Genomic DNA, 17,960 nt, shown 5'->3' with positions numbered 1-17,960 from the left:
TTTTATAATGAAGCTGGAGAAAAGAATTACTAAAATCATAAGGACAAGAAAATACAGTACTGTACTATATTAAAAAATAAATCCATGTGTAAGTGTACCCTCGCAGTTCAACCTGTGTTGTTCAAAGTCAACTGTACTTGACTCAGTGGAAAAGGACTAGCATTCAAAAGCCCTTTCCTGAACATTTGACTCTCTTCCTATTTTTATTCTAGGCAAACAGTAGTGAGAAATGGTAGCTGACAGACGGGACATCAAGAAACAAGTGAATACAGAATAAGTAGATCACAAGAACTGAACTGCTTTGTGTAAGGTGTAAGGAGCCTTTTGCCCATATAGGTCTGTGTTGACCCTGATTACATCACAATATCACGGAATAGTCTCCTATAATAGAAGTTGTGCCTCTTCTAGGCCACTAAAACCACTGAAAACAAGATAATAGAGGCTTCTTGTAAGATACATGTGTACAGAAGTTGAATCAAGTCCCAGCCAAAACACAATAAATTCTATTCTGGGATTTTTTCCATTTATTTTTATATTGTAATTTCAGGCAGCCTTCTTTTTTTTTTTTTTTTAAAGATTTTATTTATTTGAGAGAGCGAGAATGAGAGACAGAGAGCATGAGAGGGAGGAGGGTCAGAGGGAGAAGCAGACTCCCTGCCGAGCAGGGAGCCCGATGCGGGACTCGATCCCGGGACTCCGGGATCATGACCTGAGCCGAAGGCAGTCGCTTAACCAACTGAGTCACCCAGGCGCCCTTTCAGGCAGCCTTCTTAATGAAAGCCTTTGTAAAAGGTATTTCCCAAGTCCTATTTCAAACCACAGTCCTTATCTTCATAGCAAAATGAAAGCTCTTATACTACTACACATTGTATTACTCCCCAGATTTCTGGCATTTGTATTTCTGGTTATATAGAGAGGTTTCTCTGATTTCATTGTCTGTTTTGACCATACATTTTTTAAATGCAGAGCATAGCTTTGAGGTTTGGAGTACAAAAATTTGAATCAAAATCTGCAAATTTTTAAACCTTATTCTCTGATTATCTGCAAACTGTGTAGACCATATATACATCATAGGATTGATAGAATTGAGATGTAAATGCCCAGTAAACTTTCTTTCCTCTTTTTGCTTTCTTACATAGTTTTATTTAAAGGAGGTCGAATTTCAGCATCTGAACCCCAGAGAAATAAGTTAATCAAGTAACTTAACCTAAGTATAAAAAGACTATAATCCATTTGTGTATTTGTAATAATAAAGAAAAAAGCAAACCACAGCAGGCTATTTTAAGGACAAGTCAAATCTTACTTTAGCTTAATGCTCCAAGTCTCAGTGACATTAAAAAGGTAAACACTATACATTTATACATGTTATTTTCGGTAATGTTTTCTGTATGACTCAAAGAGCTGAGATTGTCTTTTGGAAAGGCTTTAACTTTAATTAGAAGTTGAGCCCCCTGCTATGCAACAACCACCTTACCTCTTCATGCATCTTCGGCCAAAAATCTCATTGCCTGTTGCATTTAGTATAAATACCTCCTTAATGTATCAAGCGGTTCTCAAATGTTATTTGGGTCAGAGTCTTTTGCATTGCCTGGTAGTTACTTGCAGCAGAGACACTACGGCCTCAACCAAGACCTACTGAATCAGAATTTGTAAGTGATGAGGCGTAAGAAACTACTTACAGTTAAGTCTCCAGTGTTTTAGGGAGCAGCAAGGTTGGGAGACTCAGTTGCTCAAGCCCCTCATCTTCAGTTATTCCTTTTTCTTCACTCTTCACATGCAATCCATCAGCAACTTCACTGCCTTCATCCTGGTGAAAGGTATGCTAGATTACCACGGTCTCTTCTCCAGGACCACTAGTGTAAACTAACTGTCCTTCCCATTAACTCTTTTGTCCTCAATTCAAGCTATTTTCCACCAGCTGCAAAAGCAGCGTTCTTACAATGTAAATCATAGGGGCGCCTGGGTGGCTCAGTTGGTTGGACGACTGCCTTCGGCTCAGGTCATGATCCTGGAGTCCCTGGATCGAGTCCCGCATCGGGCTCCCTGCTCGGCAGGGAGTCTGCTTCTCCCTCTGACCCTCCCGACCCTCCCCCCTCTCATGCTCTCTCTCTCTCTCTCTCTCAAATAAATAAATAAAATCTTTAAAAAAAAAAATGTAAATCATAAAGGTAAAACAATTACATCTTTTTTTTTTAAGATTTTATTTGACACAGAAAGAGTGAGCCAGAGAGACAGGTGGGGGAAACAGCAGAGGGAGAGGGAGCAGACTCCCCACTGAGCAAGGAGCCTGATGCGGGGCTCGGTCCCAGGACCCTGAGATCATGACCTGAGCTGAAGGCAGCTGCTTAACTGACTGAGCCACCCAGGTGCCCCAACAATTAGATCATCTTTAAGAGTAACTGCAATGGTTTGAAACAAACTACGTTAAAATTCACTAATTCATAATTATGGCTTAGAACGCAATCCCCACCCCCCCCGCCAAATCACCTTGGTTACCTTTGGAGGATGCCAGGAAACCAGTTCCTTATTTTATATATACATCTCTCTCGACTTATAATGGGGGTTGCATCCTGATAATCCCCCCAACGCGGAGATCCTTGGATTTAGGAGTATTTTGAGAAGAGGCACCACAGCACCTGACACATGGAGGCACTTAAATCTCCAGTAGTGCTTAGTGTACTTGACGATTATAGCAACTCCTCCACCAATCCAAATAATTGTAGTTTATCTTCAGAAATCACTTACTTGATACCTCCAAGGTGGCCCTTAACCATTCTTGCCTCCAGGATTCCGTATCCCTGTGTATTCATTCACACCCATATTGAATAGGGCTGACTTGTGTAACCAGGAGGATATTGTGGAAATAACGAAGGGCGACCTTGAAGGTTAGTTATGTCATAAAAGCCATTGCAGCTACTGCCCAATTAAACCTCTCAAGTTTCTGGTCATGGTCTTCTCTCCTGGTTGGTTGGTTGGTTGGTTTTCTTCCCCCCAATAGAAAGATTACTCACATTGGTTTTAAAAGGTCACTCTGGATCCTGCCCTTCGCTGGCTTGCCATCCTTGCAACCTAGAATCATCTATACATTTGATAAATATCCTTTACACTTAACATCATTTTAATTCATGGATAAAAACACTATAAGTCACTGGTTCCAGTACTGATTCTAACAGTCTTGAAAGATTATCAAGTATGACCAGAGACTAACAATGAACCTATGATGATTTTAACATTGTATTTTCTAAAGTCTGAATACTCACTTGATATGGAGATACAATGTGAGAGATTAGATAAATTTGATCTCACTTTCCTCCATCGATCACATCCAACACTGTCACTGGAGAACACTAGACTGAAATACTTCTAGATACCTAGAAACCCATTCCAAGTGTCAAGTTTTACACTGGTTTTTAAAACACTGACATATTCTACAAATTAGGAAAAACTGCCTAGTACATTTTTTTCAAGGGGAGTGGGAATCCCTTAATTAGACAACCAAGATACGGCAAGAAGTCTTTATTTTCATACAAGGTGCCACCAGAGAGCACGCTGCTGTTTACAGATGCACAGAACCGAACAAAAGCATTTTAGCATGCTGCCTTACTGTACATAGAAAACAGGCGAACAATTTCAGACACTACAATCAGGAAATAAAATGGGTTAACACCGTTTGTTGATAGGTTTATGAATAACTCAGCAGGGTTACAGGCTGTCTTCACCTGAAAGCAGAATTACAATCACTCCGGCAGTCTCTGGGCAATTCTAAATAAAAGGCAGGTCTGGTGAAAGGTACAACGTGCAAGCGAGAGAGATACCTTGTCCCGTTCTGAAGGGAGACTGGTTCAGAGCCTGCACTGGCACGTGCTTACAGTCGATACGTATAGCCATCTTAATTAGCTTGAGCTTCCCTTACCACCGCATATGTTGGCCCTCAGCAAAATTAAGAACTTCCAACACATGAGCTGAATAATGAATAAGCCTGGGGTTAAAAAGCAGAATGCTGCCCACATGACAGAACTGCTACTTCACAACTTTTGCCCAGTTCTCCCCTGTTGTCCTGCAAAATCCCCTCATCTGATGAATTCTAGCAAAGCTTCTAGCAAGTGTAACAGGCCTTTCCTAACCCAGATCTAGACACTAAGTATCTGAAACAAGGGCCTGTGAAGTTGATGTGTCCGTGGGAAAATGGCAGTGTTTCTACTGGAGGTAAGTGTCAAGTTTCCTCTTGATGTTGTCAAAGGAATCTGCGCCCATGTAATCAGCTTGGCCCTGTTCCCACCGCTCCTTCCGTTCTTCTGAGGACACAAAAGGCTGTGCTGCAGCCGGGGTCTCCCCGAGGGACAGGTGTGATACGGCTCCTGAGACTCCTTCCTAAAAAGGAGAGCATAATCAGAGACTCCTTGAGAGCTGAAAATCAGACTGTTTTTAAGGAATGCAATAAGTTGAAGGTGAGAAAAGCCAGGATGAATTATCATGCAAAGTAGCAAAAACTGAAAAGTATTACATGAAACAAACAAACAAAAGACACAGAAATACAAGGGTCATATGATTTATTCCTAACGAAATGAAGACTTCTTGACTCAGTGAAAACATCGGGAGAACAAAGTAATTAGGGTTAATGTTTAAGTTCTGCATACCTTTCTACAGAAGCCACAAGAGAAAGCCAGTGTATAGACCAAGTCTGAAAGCTGCAAACAGTTCATTAGAAAGTGTAAGATGGACGGACAAGGGAACACAGTCTCACGATCCATTCTCGATCTGTGTGGGCTCTGAAAGGTTGAGAACTTAAACAAAATGATACTTCAGAGGCTAAACTTCAGAAAGCACCTAATCAGAGAGCCACACCACATACACAAGTTGTCATAAAAGCGAGAGCTAAATGGTTTGAGACTATGCACCGAACTTATCTGCCCGTTCAAGCTTATTATCAAGTAGTATCTATTCTCGTAGCTCGTGTTAATTGGCTTAGTCTTGAACAACTGTTTAAATTCCCATCACCTTTCCTTGGTTCATAATTCTCACTCCTTGGGTTGTGGAAGGAACAAGGGAAACGTGCAGGAAATAGAGCAAACCTACTCCACATTAAATTAGAAGCTCATTACTTATAGAAAGGCCATTAACTTCAATTGTACCATAAAAGAATATCAAAGCTATTCTTCAAAAAGCTCTGAGGTGAGAAGGTACTGGAAATAGTAAAAAAAAAAAGGAAGGCGAGTGAATGCATACAGATATGCTTTTAACAGAGAAAATGGGAGAACAAAATTTTTTGATTACCAGTTTTTGTTGCTAAATGAGTATATGTGTCTATGTAGGTGTTTAAATATACTGGCACTCCAAGGTATCTGGGCAGATTCCATGGGGTGGTTTCATAGCTGAAGTCCTTACCCTGGATTAGCCCTGCCTTTGCTTCCACTTGCAACAGCAATGATATTGGGATGTTCTTCCAGAATTCTCTGTTTCATGATACTGTTCAGAAGGTAACAGTCTTGCAGACCTAGATTTGAGTCCCAGTTCTGCTTTTGATGAGTATGTTATATAACTAAGAGAAGTTATTTAACTTCTTTAAGCCTCACTTAATTTTAATATATAAAAGGGCATATTAACAATAACACTGACTTGACAAAGTAGTTGTAAGGGTTACATAATAACAAGTAGCTTTCCTTACGCACTATGTGCCAGACAATGTTCCGAGTACTGTACAAGTATTATTTCATGGTTCATGTAAAGCAATTAAAGTGAGAATGTTAGTGTTATTTTTCCCTTTCTCCATTTTATATATTGGTACAAGTGCTACTAAGTGAAATGGCTAAAATCTCTACCATGGCAAAGAAAAGGATAACCTTATAGCCTCTTTTAATTATAGCAAGGTAATTAACTGATCAGTTAGACTTGATTGTAATTCACCCACTCAGTTTGATTCTTTATATCTTAATATGTAGCACAGAAGTGTAACTTCTCATTCTCTTTCCAATTCTTCCAAAAGAACCAACCTCAGAGGAAGACATTTAAAGTCAGAAAAGAGGCTAAGCAAGTTGCTGTTGTAAATGTTAATGTCATCTTCCTCTTACAAGGAGATTTCTTTTTTCAAGATTCTATTTAACCATAAGAGCACGAGCATGGCGAACCAAAATAATCCTAGAAAAGTATCTGTTTTTACAAGTGTTTGTTTTCACATGTTATTAAAATGTTCACTGAAAATACATTCTTCTAAGCAGATGGAAAAAATAAATATGTATATTTAAATGTTTGTAGTTTCTAACACATGAAATAAGTCATTCTTTATACTTTAGGAATAATCTCAGAATCTTAGGACAATGGGCTAAGAATACTATACATACTAGATATGGACATATATGCGTGTGTGTGCGCTACACACACACACACACACACCTCTAAAGTCCTTTCTTATGCTCCCAGATCTAATGAAATCTGCCACAGAATCTACTGCTTTTAGCCTTTGCTGGCACTATTCCTTCCCTGTACGATGGGCATTTTTTTTTTTCTACAAATCTGATTGATCTCTGTTTAAAGTACCACTAAACACTACCTCTACCAGTATACCAAGGTTTTAAAAAATACAGCATTAAATTACCTGAAAGAAAAAATAGAACCTACCACATTCAGGCATGAGTGGGTGTCTTTGACAAGGCCAAATTGTTGAAGCAGAGGTAACACGTTGGTGGTGAAGATGTCCCACCACAGGTTGAGAAACTCTGGATGAGTCATGGTGGGATCATGGGACTCACTTTTGACACTTTTTGTGTTAGGATCATAAGTATAATTCCATGGTTTGATTCGTCCCAGGAAATGCACAACTTTGGCATTTGCCCCAAATCTGCCAAGAGAACACAAAGTTCAAACCATTAGTGGATTCTGAGCACTTTGTTCGGTAGCCTTAACGATGCACCTTGCACTGGAAGTAGTGGTTGGAAAAGAACTTGAGCTCACTGAAAAAAGTTTTGCATAGATTTTTGAAATTATTCAGTTGTATGTTAAATACATACAAAAATCCAAAAGTAGCAGTGGGTCAGGGCAACAACCAAAACACCAATCCACTGTGGTTGGAAAGGTACAACCACTTGGAAAACCATTCGGTATTACCTAGTGACACTGAAAATGCTCACACCTCTGACCTGGAAGCTCAGCTCCTCGGCACAGACCCGACAGAAGCTCTTACCTACATGCAGATGTCATCAAAATGTTCATAGCAGCGGTGCTGTTTGAAACAGTCATAACTAAAAACCACCCATATGACCATATCTTAGTAGGTTAAGCCTGTTCAGCAAGTGTTCACTCCTTTTCCCAATCTCCACAGGGGGAATACACTTTCCTCCCTCACTGATAATTGGGCATGCTCACAGAACTTGCCTTTGCAAGGAAATGTGGGAGGAAGTAACAGCGTGTCAGAAAGAAGGGAAAGAAAGAAGGGAAAGGGAAGGAAGGAAGGAAGGAAAAGAAAGAAAGAAGGGAAAGAAAGAAGAAAGAAAGAAAATGAAAGAAAAGAAAGAGAGAAGGAAAAATAAAGGAAAGAAAGAAGGGAAAGAAAGAAAGGGAAAGAAGGAAAAAGAAGAGAAGGAAAAAAGTGAGGGAGAGAGAGAGAAAGAGAGAGAGAGAGAGAAAGAAAGAGAAAGAAAGAAAAGAAAGGAAAGAAAAGAAAAAGAAAATGAAAGAAAAGAAAAAGAGAAGGAAAAATAAAGGAAAGAGAAGGGAAAGAAAGAAAGGGAAAGAAGGAAAAAGAAGAGAAGGAAAAAGTGAGGGAGAGAGAGAGAAAGAAAGAGAAAGAGAGAAAGAAAAAGAAAGAAAAGAAAGAAAAAAAAAGCAAGCCAGGCCTGCTTGTTTCTGGTCCCTCTCTCTGAGAGACCTGTCAGCAGAAGAATGGATGAGACCCACAGAGCAGATGTGGATCAAAGCTGTGGCTCCAAACCCTGCTGAGATTATCAGAGCTGCTCCAGCCTAGCCACCAACATATGAATAAGAAATATATACTTACTATTGAATGTCACTGAGATTTTATAGTTATTTGTCCATTTTATCATTTTTAAAGGACAACTTCTGGTATATTCAGATCATGGAATACAATATAGCAGTGAAAATAAAATGATGGCTACACACACAACATGCAGCAAATGGATGACTTTTTTAAACATGCTGAAAATTTTCAAATAGAAATTCATACATAAGAATCCATTTACATGGGGCAAAACAAAAAAAAGTACTATTTAAAGAGTAGAAAACTGGGGATGCCTGGGTGGTTCAGTGGGTTGGATATCTGCCTTTGGCTCAGGTCATGATCCCAGGGCCCTGGGATCAAGCCCCACATTGGGCTCCCTGCTCAGTGGGGAGTCTGCTTCTCCCTTTCTCTCCCTCTGCTTCTCCCTCTGCTCATGCTCATGCTCTAATACATAAATAAAATCTTAAAAAAAAGTAAAGAGTAGAAAACTATAATCAATGTCAGTGTCATGATGTTGGTTATCTCTGGAGGAAAGGGGAAGCCGTGATGGGGAAGGGACAGACAGCTTGTAAGGTACTGGTTGTGTTCCATTTCTTGGATTTAAAAAAAAAAAAAAGCACATTTTTTATATCTACCCTTTTGTATATATACTATATTTCATAATAATTTCTTAAAAAAAAGAATTAAGAGTGGTCATTTTCTGACTGGAAGGAAATCTATGTACATAAAACCAAATAATAAAGGTGAATACAACAAGTGCCAAAAGAAATATGGGAACAGTGGGTGCTCCGGGAATGCAGAGGCAGGGTGGTCATGAAAGGTAGGTTTCGTGGAGCAGAGACTTAAAGCTTGTGCAACAGACAGGAGCTGGGAAGCTGGTGATACAGAGAATTCTAGGCAGGGGAGAGCAAGTATCAGGTGAGTGTGAGTTAGACCGAGGGTACTCCCACTGCAGCCAAAGAGGAAACTCTGATAGGGAAAGGAAAAATGGGATGGTTCCTTGGGTGTTGGGTTCAAGTGTTAGATTTTAGTGGATTTATCCTATAGGCAACCAAAGTTGCTGAGCATGATGTGCAGACTGAAATAATGCAAACTCTATTCATGTAAGCTTTCCAATCTTGTGAAGTTTTTTGGTTTTTTTGTTTTTAAATGCCAGAGACCTATTACATAGCTATCATTGTCTAAGGGTTTCCCATGTTTGGGGCCTAAACTTTTTTTTTTTAAGATTTTTTTTTTTTTTTTTTTCATTTGTCAGCGAGAAAGAGCGAGTGAGAGAGCATGCACAAGCCGGGGGAGAGGGATAGGGAGAGGGAGAGGGAGAAGCAGACTTCCCGCTGAGTAGGGAGCCCGATGCGGGACTTGATCATGACCTGAGCAGAAGGCAGATGCTTAACTGACTGAGCCACCCAGGCATCCTGGGCCCAAACTTTTTATTTAAAGGACATGACTGGGAATAATAACACTCTGGCAAAGGTAGATCTTACTAACATGTTAATGGAGGCTCCTAGAGGTCAGGGGGTCAGCCAGAGCCATATAGCTATTAGGTGGCAGAAAAGGGATTTGGCACAGTTCTGCCTCTCTCTTAAGCCTGCACCATGCTGCCACTCCAAAACTATGCAAGAAAAATAGAGCCTACTGTAAATGTCCTCCTAAGAGCAATGGACTATACCACAGCGCCTTTCTTCTGAAAATGAGACGGATACCGGAAATCCCCAAGCTGACTCTTCATTTCATATTTTACACTCACGCACATGTGCGCACACACACATGCACACAAGTACTCTCAATTTTATCCTTAAAAGGATAATGCTCAAAACTTGTGCAGACATGGCTATTAATTAAATAAGCAACTGTTACACAGGGTCAGTGCAGGACCCCAAAAGGTTTTCACCCAAACAGGGAAAGGAGTCCTCTAACATAAAAATAAGGAAGAGTTGGGGCGCCTGGGTGGCTCAGTTGGTTAAGCGACTGCCTTCGGCTCAGGTCATGATCCTGGAGTCCCGGGATCGAGTTCCGCATCGCATCGGGCTCCCTGCTCGGCAGGGAGTCTGCTTCTGCCTCTGACCCTCCCCCCTCTCATGAGCTCTCTCTCTCTCAAATAAATAAATAAAATCTAAAAAAAAAAAAAAAATAAGGAAGAGCAGCACAAACAAGGCAACGAGTCAGGGCTACCAGGGCAATGCGGACACGAGGGGCTACGGAAACACCAAAGCAATCAGTGCAGGCGCGGATTTTCAGAAGGGGCTTTGTGTGGGAAGGGGGCCCAGAGAAGACCTGGGAAAGATGGCAGGGTGAAGGTAACAGCCTTCGACAAACATCCTCGTGGTGACGGGGGGCGGGGGGGACCTGTACCAGAGACCAGACACTTGTGTGTGTTTTGGGGGGCGGCAGGCACTACCTCGCCTGTGATACAAACACTCCTGCAACCAGAAGACAGCACTGGCTTCCACGTTCTCAGACCTCCTCCTCCTGACTCATCTTGCCTGGAGCAAGACTCCTTGTTTGCTCCTCCTAGAATAAAACTGGCCAGTAAGTTTCAGACTGTGATTTGGCCTAGACCTAATATGAATGTCCTACAGTCATTATAGGAGAGGTAACAGTACTAATTAAAATTAAGTAAAACGTGAATATAGCATAAACTCTATTCCTTTCGAACCTGCTTCCCGACAGTTTGCACACGATTAAACAGGAGTCACAGGAGTAGCTAACATCTATTGAGTACTTACATGTACCAGACACTGGCTAACAACTGCATGGTTTATATACCAGTTAATCTCCAAAACAAGTACGTGAGGAAACCAAGGCATGAAGTAGTTCAGTAACTTGTCTAGGACCACGGCTGGTGAGTGACAGGGCTGGGATTCCACGGAGGCAGTCTGGTTCCAGAGCCAAGGTTCTTAACCACAACTAGGCTGTTCCTGAAAGACACTCCCAGAATTAGAAGGACATCATCTGAGAGTGACATCTGTTACTTCAGAGATGGATGCCCTGCCTACAGAGGGTCAATCTGAAAAGTGGAAAGGATGTGTCTAAGGAGCCCTGGAAATACTCCAAATATAGTCAAGGACAGAGCAAGAAAGTAACCAATAGGAAAGAAAGCTACAAAACAAGCAATTTAGCACTGCCTAAGAAAGACTGTTCTCAGAAGGGTTCAGTTTGCACAAAGGTAGGGGAAAGGTGGGGAGAAGAACAAGAAATGGATGGTGGTGCATAGGACCAGCAGCTGACCCCTACGTGGACCGCGCTCGACCGTGTCTAAGGGCCACCCCAGCTCCTCTCCAGCACCCCACTCCATGAATTGGGACTTTAGAGCTCGGGGAAGCAGAGGAAGGGCACGATGGTCCAGCGCACTGCAGAGCTGCTAACACGGCCCAGCGAGACAGAGCACTCTGCCTCTGCTGGCGGCAGGAGTACACACTCCGGCCTCTGGGTCTGGCTGTGCCCCACGGTGGTCAGGGGTCTCTGCAACCTCCGGTCAGAGGCCACCCCACGTGGCTCATGCCTTCCCCTCGCATGTCAACAGAAACACCATCTGGGAACAGTCCACCGCCTGCACTGCACTGTGGCTCAGGCCTGGGCTGCACCTTCGGGAAGCCACGATCCCTGAGTGTCTCCGTATCTACATCACTGATGCCCTCTGTGGCTAGAGGAAGGATCCTTCCTCCTCAAGATTACCTTCTTTACCTATTCCAACATAACACCAAGAAAAACTGTATCCACTGGATAGTCCTTTCATAGACAGGGCAGTCCTAGTTTGAAGAAAGTCTTTGATAAGCCTGTTTGAGGCAGAAATGGAGATCATAAGGGGTCCTAAACGTGGATGGAACTGCCCTTTGTGCCTGAAGTCGAGAAATTCCTTGGTGCCAGTAAGGGGTGGTGGGGGACGAGAGTGAGCGGGATTGTAGAGATGTGATGTAACCACCCGACAGCTACCCAAGTTTCAGCAAAAACAAAACAAATCAAAAAAAAAAAAAAAACAAATCATAAAATGCATAATGTGACTAGGTTTCTATTGCAGCTGGGGGTACCAAGGGGCCGACCAGAAAGAGCTCATGAGGATTCAGGAGTGTGACGGCAGAGAGATGCAGGAGAGAAGTAGTAAGAAAGATGCTGGGGCATACAGCAGTCATGCGCAGGCTTCAGAGGTCATGGGTTCAAGGCCATGGTTAGCCCTACTTCTGTACAGTCAAGAACGGGAATTATTTATTTATTTATTTTTTTTTAGGTATCAAGGTATTCCTCTAACCTAACTGCCACACACCAAACCGATCTATGGAAATGAGTCGGGGTAGGAGAAAACCAAGTTTTAGAGCAAGAATTCTTTATGAGAAGCACAAGCCTGGGTGAGTCACTGAACGTGGAAGGTTCTGGCCAACCCACAGGCCCTCTGAGGGTGGGAGGATGGGGGCAGGGTGCAAAGTAAGGCAGCTGCTAATGGGAGACATGGGGCTCTGATAGGAAGCGGGGAGGGGAAGAGAAGACAGACTTGCAGTTTTGCATAAGGTAGTCACACACAACGATGTTCTGGAAATCACCTAGGGCTGCTCCAGGGGCACTGGTAGGCCTAACATTGGCCACCTTCTACGAAGGTCTGTGAGTTATATGGGTAAAACTATACAACTACGCTCTAACTGTACAAACAGAACGGTATTTAATTACACAGCAAAGTAGCCTGAAGGGCTTGCTCTATTAGCTTTCATAATAAAACAGTTGGCAAAAAAGATGAGCAAAAGGTCTCAAACGGTTTTTGTATCTAGACTTTCAATTAATCTAGGTATGAATTTCATGTAATTATTTTTATGTCTTAATCCTGCCCTCTGAGGAATTTTTTAAAAATCATTTTCTATCATTTTAATCAATTCTACTCTTCAATTTTTTTAAATTAAATTTTATCTTTTTTATTAAATAGGCTCCAAGCCCAGCATGGAGCCCAACACAGGGCTTGAACTCATGACCCCAAGATTCAGACCTGAGCAGAGATCAAGAGGTGGACACTTAACTGACTGAGCCATTCCCAGGCGCCCCAACTACTCTCCAATTATTGATGAAATCCAAAATAACCATATCAAAATGAAATAAGAGAACAGGTCATAAGTGAAAAGGGAAATTACTTTTTTGCTTAAAAGAATATTTTAGCCTAAATGCAAATTCGGGGATATTCCTCATAAGAAGGTAAACTCAGGATACCAGACAGAATTTACGTTGCCTGGCTGAAGGCAAATGGTTAGCTGACAAATAAGAAGGGGAAATATTGATGTCAAAAGAATTAAAGTTCCACTGACCTCAACCCAGAACAAGGATAATGAGAAGATTCACTGACTCACTGCCTGATTTATCCACCAAATTACCAGCTAGGAATAAAGAAAACAAAAAACAAAACAACATTGGGTACATATTACAACTGTCTCTATATTACTAAGAACCATTCATTCTGACCCAGTAATGGGGATTTGTCTCAGCTTGCATACATCTCTTAAAATAAGTGTTCTAATTTTAACTTGATAGAATCTCAAAAGAGACATCCAGATCACAAGACATAGTTTGAACCTGAGCCAGCAATAATACTGCTTATGTTAGCCATTAAAATAATCCCTGTGACCTGATGTTACCAAAAGATCAGATAGGATTTTCATGACTAGTTCAGCAGCTGTAATGTGTGGATGAGACTACAGACGTTCAGAACGGAAAAGGAACTACCCTGTGACAGTGCACACAGGAGCCATTTTACGTCTCCCAAAGCAACTTATTTGTGATGTTCACTGAGGCACCAAGAAGAAGAAACACAGCACGGCTTGTGAGCCTTTCTCTGGGGAACGTGGCAGCACTGGCCAGCCATCCTCCACCCACCTCAATGACTCATGTCCTCTGGCACATGGCCACTCACTCCTGCACCATCCCTTCCCTACCACCAGTCAGCCACCTTTCCCCTCTCACCCCCCAAATTCCTCCTCTTATCCACTCACTCACGGTCTACACACACCAAGGACTGTGAGCACAAGTGCCCAAGGTGGGGAGGGGGTGCTGGCCACGCAGAGGAGGAGTGGATCTGCTGAGGGTTGGGACCATGCAGCACAAGCGAGTACATCACCAGAAGACAGCTGCTACCCAGCAGCTAAGAACTGTGGCCACCAGGGATGCCCCTGATTTTTCCTTGCCTTTCAAGCTAAATAACCCTCCCAACCATGCCTCAGAAATCAGAATAACATCAGTACTCAAACGTGGACTTTAATCACCTAGACGAGGACCTAGTCAACTACTTCCCCTACCAGGGTGGCCTGTCCTCACAGAGTAGGCCAAGGAAACCCCACGACTCCAGACCACCATGGAGACTTTCCTGGGGACATCCTGTGAATCTCAGTCCCTCCTGGCTGACTGCTAGCTCATTCATTCACTCAACCAAAAAATATGCCCACCTACCTTCATCTGTGTCTACACACTCTGCCTTCCTTCACGTTACAAGAACGAACTGTCCTGGTTCTTACCTGACACCAACCTCTCCACTTGCGTACCAGGACACATCCCCTTTCAGCTACTCCAGGACCTGACTTTAGTAAGTCCCCCTTCAGTTTTCTGCACTGTTAGTGCACTCTCTCTTGCCCTTCTTGATCATTCCCATCAATATACCATTATGCCATAACTTCTCCATCTTCAAAAACAACAACAAAAAAACCAAAAAAACAAACAACTTCTGCTACCCTCTCTGGATCCTATATCCCTATCTAGCTACCAGCCCACTTCTCTGCTCCCTCTTAAAGAAAATGCTTCAGGAGAGTTTTCTACATTCGTGTTCTCTGATTCTCCATTCTCTTGGATCCACTTCAATCAGGCTTCCTCTCACCACTCCACGAGACATGCTCTTGTCAAGGTCACCCAGTGACCTCCACATTCTAGGTCAGTGCCAATTCTCAACAGCATCTGACACAGATGGGTCCCTCTCTTCCCCCAGGAATGTTTTCTTTGGCTGGCTTGTGCAGCACCTCAACTTCCTGGGTCTCCTCTTGCCTTACTCTTCTCCATCTCAGGGCCCTGCCTCTCCACATTTTCCTGTTTTAGGGCTCAGTTGCTCAGCACTCTTCTATCACAGTCACTCTCTGGGTGACATCATCCTGTCTCATGGCTATAAACAGCACTTCTGTGCTGACACTCCCATAGGTCGTCTCACCTGGACCTCTATCCTCAACTCCCCACTCTTACAGCAACTTCCCTAGTCCCCATTTTCCCTAGGATGCTTCACAGGTACCTCAAGCTTAATGCATCCCAAACTGGATACATTCAATCCATCTCTGGTCAAACCCTGCCTCCACAAACCTGCTTGCCCCCATCTTTCCAATTGCTTAAGGCCCCAAACCTGTAACAGTCACTGGACATCTTTCTCCAAATATATATATATATATATATTTTTAAAGAAGGTGAAAATCTAGGTTTCATGTGAAATTCCGATTTTTAAGCATTGGCACCTGAGTAAAAAAAAAAACAAAAAACAACTATGTAAGAGAGACAAAACGTATCTGTGGGACAAAGGGAGTCTGCAGCCCACCAGTCTGAGACCCGGAGGATGGTCTTCCACTCAATCCACGTGCTTTTCCCCTCCCACGAGCTCCATCTCCTCCTGAAGGCATTTCTCACTCAGACCTCTGCTGCGGGGATACCACTCCTCGTGCCCTCTGGGCCCACTGCCAGGGTGGCCTCTAATGTCTGGGCTCGGTCTCATGGGGAAGCTTTCCCCTGGGCGCTAAGGGCTGAGGTAGGGGAGGGGAAAAGGCAGCAGGAAGAACGGAGGACAGACCCATCGCCTGATAAGCAGAGAGGAGGTCGGAATGACCAGGTGGCCATCCTGGACACGGGGGCCGTGGGGCTCAACAGGCATTGCTGACACCCGTGAAGGAGGAACAAGACAGCCGGGCAACCACGGCTGGATCCTTCTCCCACGCGCAAATCACAAAACGCCTGCGTGCCACATCCGGGCAACTCCCCACACGCAGGAAGTCGCAGGCTGATTAGATGAGAGCTCCCTCGTCCAGCTGTGCGCCCTCTGCGAGCTGCGGGCCCGCCAGCCAACCAAACAGGTGAGTGGACAGACAGCTGAAGAAATAAGACGGAGCCAAACGACGAGGCCTCAGGGTTTTAGGTGAAGATGTTAAGAATGTGACAGTAACGAACACAGAAAGGCTACGGCTTCAGTGACAATAGTCACGGTGGGGAGCTGGACCCAAGGGTGTCTCAGGGGTCAAGGAAAAAAAAAATCAAATCAGAAATACACAAGAACAACAGAATTCAGGACGCCGAAGGTTCATTTCATTTTTGGAAAATATGGATTTTAAAGAGGTTTGCTAAGACCTTAGTGAATAAGCCACATTCCTGAAAAAGAAACAGTGGATACAAATATCCTCAGAAGAATTTAAAGCAAATGGAGAGAAATCTTTTAGGTTTTTGGACCCCACTATCTGAGACTAGGCCAGGCCAGGTCTCAGATCGTACCTGAACTCAAGTAAAAATTTTAGATAAAGTTATTTTTGAAATTATTTGGTAAAACAAGCTCTGGAGTCATCAATAGCACTAATTAATTTGGCAATTTGAAGCAATACCAGAGAACTCGTTCTCTTGGCTTTGGGCCCCTCTTACATGGCACAAAATGCCACAAACAGCTTTTACTCAGTAGATAGATTATAAAGCTAAAATGGAGCTAAATGACTGATTTTTAAAAAGGCTGATGAGATTTTGCCTAGCGCTATGCACAAGCCAGATTCTAAACTACGTGAATAAAATAGGCCCTCTAAGGTGAAGAAAACGGAAAAGAAACTAGTATTGACTAACAGCCTACTATGTCCTCAACATTATGCTAGGCACTTGCAGAAATATTATTTCATTAAGAAATGCATTTTTGAACTTGTTTCTCAATTCATATATTACAAATTACCTTAAAAGTTCCTAAATTAAGCATTTTAGCTCTCAAATTATGCTGTGTTAAAGAGGATCTTCTATTACAGAAAATAGAACTAATTTTGTTTTTCAGAAGCTATGTCTGAGTAGTCATTCAAAGTGATAGAACTATTAAGTGTTTCCTTTAGGTTTTGTTCTATCCAAATGGTATGTCGAGTAAGGCATTAGAAATGTTGCCTTCATGGCTCAAATTCATGCCAAATAAGATTCATATTAGGCCACCCTTTAGCAAAAACTTCACATAAAACAGCAAGGCCACACTGTTCTAAGTGCAGCATGTGTTTTAAGATGTCTACGGTTCTAAGATTCTGGGGCATCTATTACTGCCTTGGTGACCTCATGGCACAGGGTTGCTTGGAGCTGGTAAGACGAATTCTCACTTGTTCCGCCAAGCCCAAGTTGTTCTGAACCCACTCCCCAGTTTCTCACTCTCCCTGCCACCACCCACATGCTGTCCTAGGGAAGGCCAGCACGCCACAGGGCCACTAAGTCCTGGAGACCCATAAGGTGATTCTGAGCCCAGCAATGGAGCATCACATTCATGATGAGCTCCCAGAGGTCCACAGGGCAATCTGTGGAGTAGGTATTGCAACCCAAACGTTCATGATCATCTACTTTGGCTTAAGAGATCTGGGTCATAATTTTACATTCGCTTGAAACAAAAAAAAGGAACAGAACTGTCTTTTGAGCCCTTCCCAGTGGTATGAAAAATGTCTCTGGAGATGGATCTCTGCAAGAAAAACAAAGGCATTTTCTGGCAGAGGGAAGGGAAAAAGGAGTTCTTTGATGGAGTTTCAACATTCCCAAATAGGCAGCAATGGGGTGAGACAAAGCAGCACTCTGAAAAGTCTTATCACAGAGTGCAGAGTGGACACCCCCAAGGGCAGGCTGCACAGGGGCGGCAGGAGCTCCTGTGGGGCCACGGGCCAGCCAACGGCAAGCTAGTGGAGGGAGCTGCTCCCAACCTCCCCAGTGTGTCATATGCTCTATGGTTATGGCAATAAACCAAGAAGATTTCCAAAATTAGCAATAATTTGTTGAGCCGGGAAGAAGAAACCATCCTACCCAT

The 17,960-nt window shown here is 43.0% G+C and overlaps 1 protein-coding gene and 1 long non-coding RNA gene across 4 annotated transcripts in view; both read right to left on the bottom strand.

The window, feature by feature from the left end:
* The window catches only part of LOC145722947 (uncharacterized), a 33,481-nt gene extending 31,782 nt beyond the window's left edge, over positions 1 to 1,699 (bottom strand). The window contains exon 1 of the long non-coding RNA XR_014147521.1: positions 1,680 to 1,699. This is a non-coding gene — a long non-coding RNA (uncharacterized LOC145722947). The remainder of the gene's footprint in view (positions 1 to 1,679) is intronic.
* Positions 1,700 to 3,501: 1,802 nt separating this feature from the next.
* GYG1 (glycogenin 1) overlaps positions 3,502 to 17,960 on the bottom strand; it is a 34,114-nt gene continuing 19,655 nt past the window's right edge. For 2 of the 3 annotated variants that reach the window (XM_081827659.1, XM_081827666.1), the window contains exons 6-8: positions 6,616 to 6,835; positions 4,638 to 4,688; positions 3,502 to 4,371 (exon numbers count right to left, since the gene is read on the bottom strand). In XM_081827659.1, coding sequence (XP_081683785.1) covers positions 4,198 to 4,371; positions 4,638 to 4,688; positions 6,616 to 6,835 — 445 coding nt within the window. In that variant the 3' untranslated portion in view covers positions 3,502 to 4,197. The remainder of the gene's footprint in view (positions 4,372 to 4,637; positions 4,689 to 6,615; positions 6,836 to 17,960) is intronic. The other variant, XM_081827661.1, reaches the window with a different exon arrangement.

The sequence above is a fragment of the Leptonychotes weddellii genome, chromosome 1 (genome assembly GCF_054177405.1).
Source record: "Leptonychotes weddellii isolate Sample4059 chromosome 1, ASM5417740v2, whole genome shotgun sequence".
Lineage (NCBI taxonomy): Eukaryota > Metazoa > Chordata > Mammalia > Carnivora > Phocidae > Leptonychotes > Leptonychotes weddellii.
Note: the sequence above shows the minus strand (reverse complement) of the source record. Positions and strands in the feature narration are given on the sequence as shown.